The 3,515-nt window shown below is 69.3% G+C and overlaps 1 protein-coding gene across 1 annotated transcript; it reads left to right on the forward strand.

Moving 5' to 3' along the window:
* The first annotated feature begins 2,029 nt into the window (after positions 1-2,029).
* INS (insulin) lies at positions 2,030-2,800 on the forward strand. Its single transcript, XM_040255323.1, has 2 exons — positions 2,030-2,216; positions 2,670-2,800. Exons 1-2 carry the CDS (start codon positions 2,030-2,032, stop codon positions 2,798-2,800), a joined length of 318 nt encoding a protein of 105 aa, XP_040111257.1.
* The last annotated feature ends 715 nt before the right edge of the window (positions 2,801-3,515 follow it).

Here is a 3,515-nt window from a genome sequence, read left to right on the forward strand (position 1 = left end):
CTGGCTCCGGGGGGCCCTCTCCGGGCCTCAGTCACCCAGCAAGTCACCCAGCAAGGCAAGTCCGGACATAGCCTCCAGCTTTTCCTCCAGGACTGGCCCTCGGAGCCAGCAGCCTGGGGCTTCCCGGGAGGCGGTTGGCTCCTTACTTCCTGCACAAGGCAGACACCAGCCTATCTTCCAGGCCCTCTCACTCCCTCTGGTGCCCCCCATCACCCCCTCCCACTGCCAGGACCCTGGCTCAAAGCTCTGGGGATGTTAATCCCAGAAATTCCTTCGTGTTAAGACCTTCCAGGCAACGCCCTCCCCTCTCATGCTCCCTGGGGGTCTGTCCTTCCAGCCGCGTCTCAAGCACCTGGTTTGTGACCAGTCCTTCTGTAGTCATGTTCCACAGCCTGTGCGGCTCCCGATGGGGTCACTCCTGGGGTGACGTGCCCCACTGAGACCCTGAGGAAGGGCTGATGGCTGGCTCCTCTCCCTCCTGCCCCGCTGGGCCCTGGGCTTTGCCCTCCCCCTGGGTCTTCCCGCATCCAGCCCCTGCCCGGCACACCCCTCTCAAAGAGGCCACGGGCTCTCTCCTGGCTGCAGGGGGGCTTCTGGACACTGTGATGTCCTGGGAAGGCAGGGACCAGCCCCTTCCTTGGAGTCGGGGAGCCGACAGGGTCCAGGCCTCCCCCAGGGGCCCGTCAGGGGGGTGGGGGCACCTCAGGGGAGTAGGCCAATGACAGCCAAGGGACGTGATGGGGTTGTGGGCGCGTCAGGTGGGCTCAGCCCTTGGGGACGTCCCTGGTGGCTCTGTGGTAAAGACTCTGCCTGCCAGTGCAGGAGACACAAGTTCGATCCCTGGTCTGGGAAGATCCTGTACTCCTCGGAGCAGCTAAGCCCGTGTACCACAGCTACTGCGTCAGGGCCCCAGGGAGCAGGCTCCCCTCTCCACCTAGAGACAGGAAGCCCCAGGGTGGCCAAACGTTAAATAAGTAAATAAACATATCAAAAAGAAAGGGTCCAGCCAGCCAAGAAGAGGTGGGCAGGGGCTCCAGGGAGAGGGGTGGGGCCTAGAGGGCAGCTGGGCGGGCGGGTGGGGGCCCCTGCGGCCTCCGCACTGAAGATGAGAATCCGGGCCAGCCTGAGGGGCCTCACGGCTGTGGGTCCCTGGGTTCAGCCCCTCAGCGTCCCGTGGGAAGCCGGGGGTCTTGCCGGGCTGGGGTGGGTGGGTGGGGCTGGGACAGTGGCCAAGGAGAGACATGCCCGCTGCCCACCCCACGGCCTGGACCATCGCTGGGGCCTCGGGGGCAGCCCAGGGACACAGCGGGTCCCCCTTTCACCTCACTGCCTGGACTAACATGGATGATGGGTCCAGGCAGGGCTGGGTGGAGGACTTCGCCCCCAGCGGTGCGAGGGGACAGCTTGGCGTGGATTGGGCCCCTCATTAAGACTCTAATGACCCCACGGCCCCGAGAGGTGCTGACGGCCAAGGAGAAGCTCCCGCAGCCCTGGCAGCGGGGAAATGATCCGGAAACTGCAGCCTCAGCCCCCGGGCCATCTGCCGCACTCCTGCAGGCCCTGATGACAGGCCAGGCGGCGGGCTCAGGGGCTATAAAGCCGGCAGGCCGCGGCAGCCCCTGCCTCAGGACCCGCTGCATCCGAGGCTGTCAGCAAGCAGGTCCGGCCGTGGGCTCTGCGTCCGCCTGGGTCCGGGGCTGCCCCGCTGGGGCTCAGGGCATCGGGATCCAGGTCCACCGAGCGGCAGGAGGATGTGCGCTCTCTCAGCGCACCCTGGTGGGGGGGGCCCTGACTGAGGGTGCTGGGTTAGGGGCCCTGACTGAGGGTGCTGGGTTGGGGGCCCTGGTTGAGGTGCTGGGCTGGGGGCCCTGGTTGAGGTGTTGGGTTTTGGGGGGCAGGCACTGGTTGAGGCGCTGGGCTGGGGGCCCTGGTTGCGGGCGCTGGGTGTGGGGGCGAGCCCTGACTGAGGGTGCTGGGCACCCCTCCCCGGCCTCAGCCCCGCTGTCACCCAGGCCCTCGCAGCCCCGCCATGGCCCTGTGGACGCACCTGGTGCCCGTGCTGGCCCTGCTGGCGCTCTGGGCCCCCGCCCCCACCCGCTCCTTCGTCAACCAGCACCTGTGCGGGTCCCACCTGGTGGAGGCGCTGTACCTGGTGTGCGGAGAACGCGGCTTCTTCTACACGCCCAAGGCCCGCCGGGAGATGGAGAGCCCCCAGGGTGAGCCCCCGCGCCCCCGCGCCCCCCGGCCCCTACCCTGGCCTCCCGCGGGCGCCCGGCAGGAAATCGGGAGAGATTTTCAAAAAAGGAAAGCCATGTTCTGTCCACGTCCTGGAAGTGACCAGCTTCCTGGGGGCTAAGCCAGGACGACCCCCAAGGGGGACTCAGCCCCTCTATCCTGCCTTCTCACCCGGGCCCCCTCGCTTCCTCACACGAGGGCAGCTCTAGGGGAGATCTGACGACCCAAGGCCAATCCAGGGGCCGAGGGTCCCGGTGGGCAGCCCTCGGTGGCGACGCCCATGGGAGACGCCCCGTCCCTCGGAGAGAGGGCCCCGTCCCGGGTGGGCTGGCGGGGGGCGGGGGGCAGGGGGGAGAGGGCGCCTGGGCAGGGCCCCGCTCCACGGCCAGGCAGGGCGGGCAGGGGTCGTGCGCTGCCTGACGGTCTTCCCGCAGTGGGGGCGCTGGAGCTGGCCGGAGGCCCTGGCGCGGGCGGCCTGGAGGGGCCCCCGCAGAAGCGTGGCATCGTGGAGCAGTGCTGTGCCGGCGTCTGCTCGCTCTACCAGCTGGAGAACTACTGTAACTAGGCCTGCCCCCGCCGCCAATAAAGCCCGGGACGAGCCCTGCTGTCGTCGTCTGTGTGGCCTGGGGCCCCGGCGCCCGTGGGGTGGGGGCGAGGAGGGCGGGGCCCCCGGCCCGAGACCCCGTTCTGTTCTCACTGCGTCGGCTTTTCTGAGCTGTCTCCACGCGTGCTGCGTGCACGCGGCGGGGCCCTCCAAGGTGGCGCGCCCCCGTCTTCAGGGGTCCTGCTCACGAGGTGGGCTCCACGGGGCCCCTGCCCAGGCCACCCCCCGTCACACCCAAGAGCCCGGGGCTGCCCGGGTTGGCCATGGCTCCGGAGGTCAGCGGGTGACCTGGCTGTACCAAGGTCTGGCCAGCCTGCCAGCCGCCCAGGCCAAACCAATCTCCTCCTCTCCTGAGGCACCACCCGGGCCGGGGCTTGGGGTGGCTGGGCCTGGGGCTGGGTACCTGGGCTCCGGTGGCTGCAGACCACTCAGATGCCAGCCTGGTGCCCGGCTGGTGGGGCAGTCCTGTGCACCCCAAAGGCTCTCACCCTGTCACCCCCTCCTTGGGGCTGCATCAACACCCCCCAGGGCCTCCAGAAGGCCCCGCCCCTTGGGGAAGGCCAGGGTTGTGCAGGCAGGTGGCCGGCCGGACACTGGACCCGGAAGAGGAGGGGGCGGGGGGCTGGGATGAGCAGTGATCTGCCCGTAGGCTCAGGCGGGCGGCCCTGTGCGCGCA

Source organism: Oryx dammah, unplaced genomic scaffold, assembly GCF_014754425.2.
Source record: "Oryx dammah isolate SB20612 unplaced genomic scaffold, SCBI_Odam_1.1 HiC_scaffold_15, whole genome shotgun sequence".
Classification (NCBI taxonomy): domain Eukaryota; kingdom Metazoa; phylum Chordata; class Mammalia; order Artiodactyla; family Bovidae; genus Oryx; species Oryx dammah.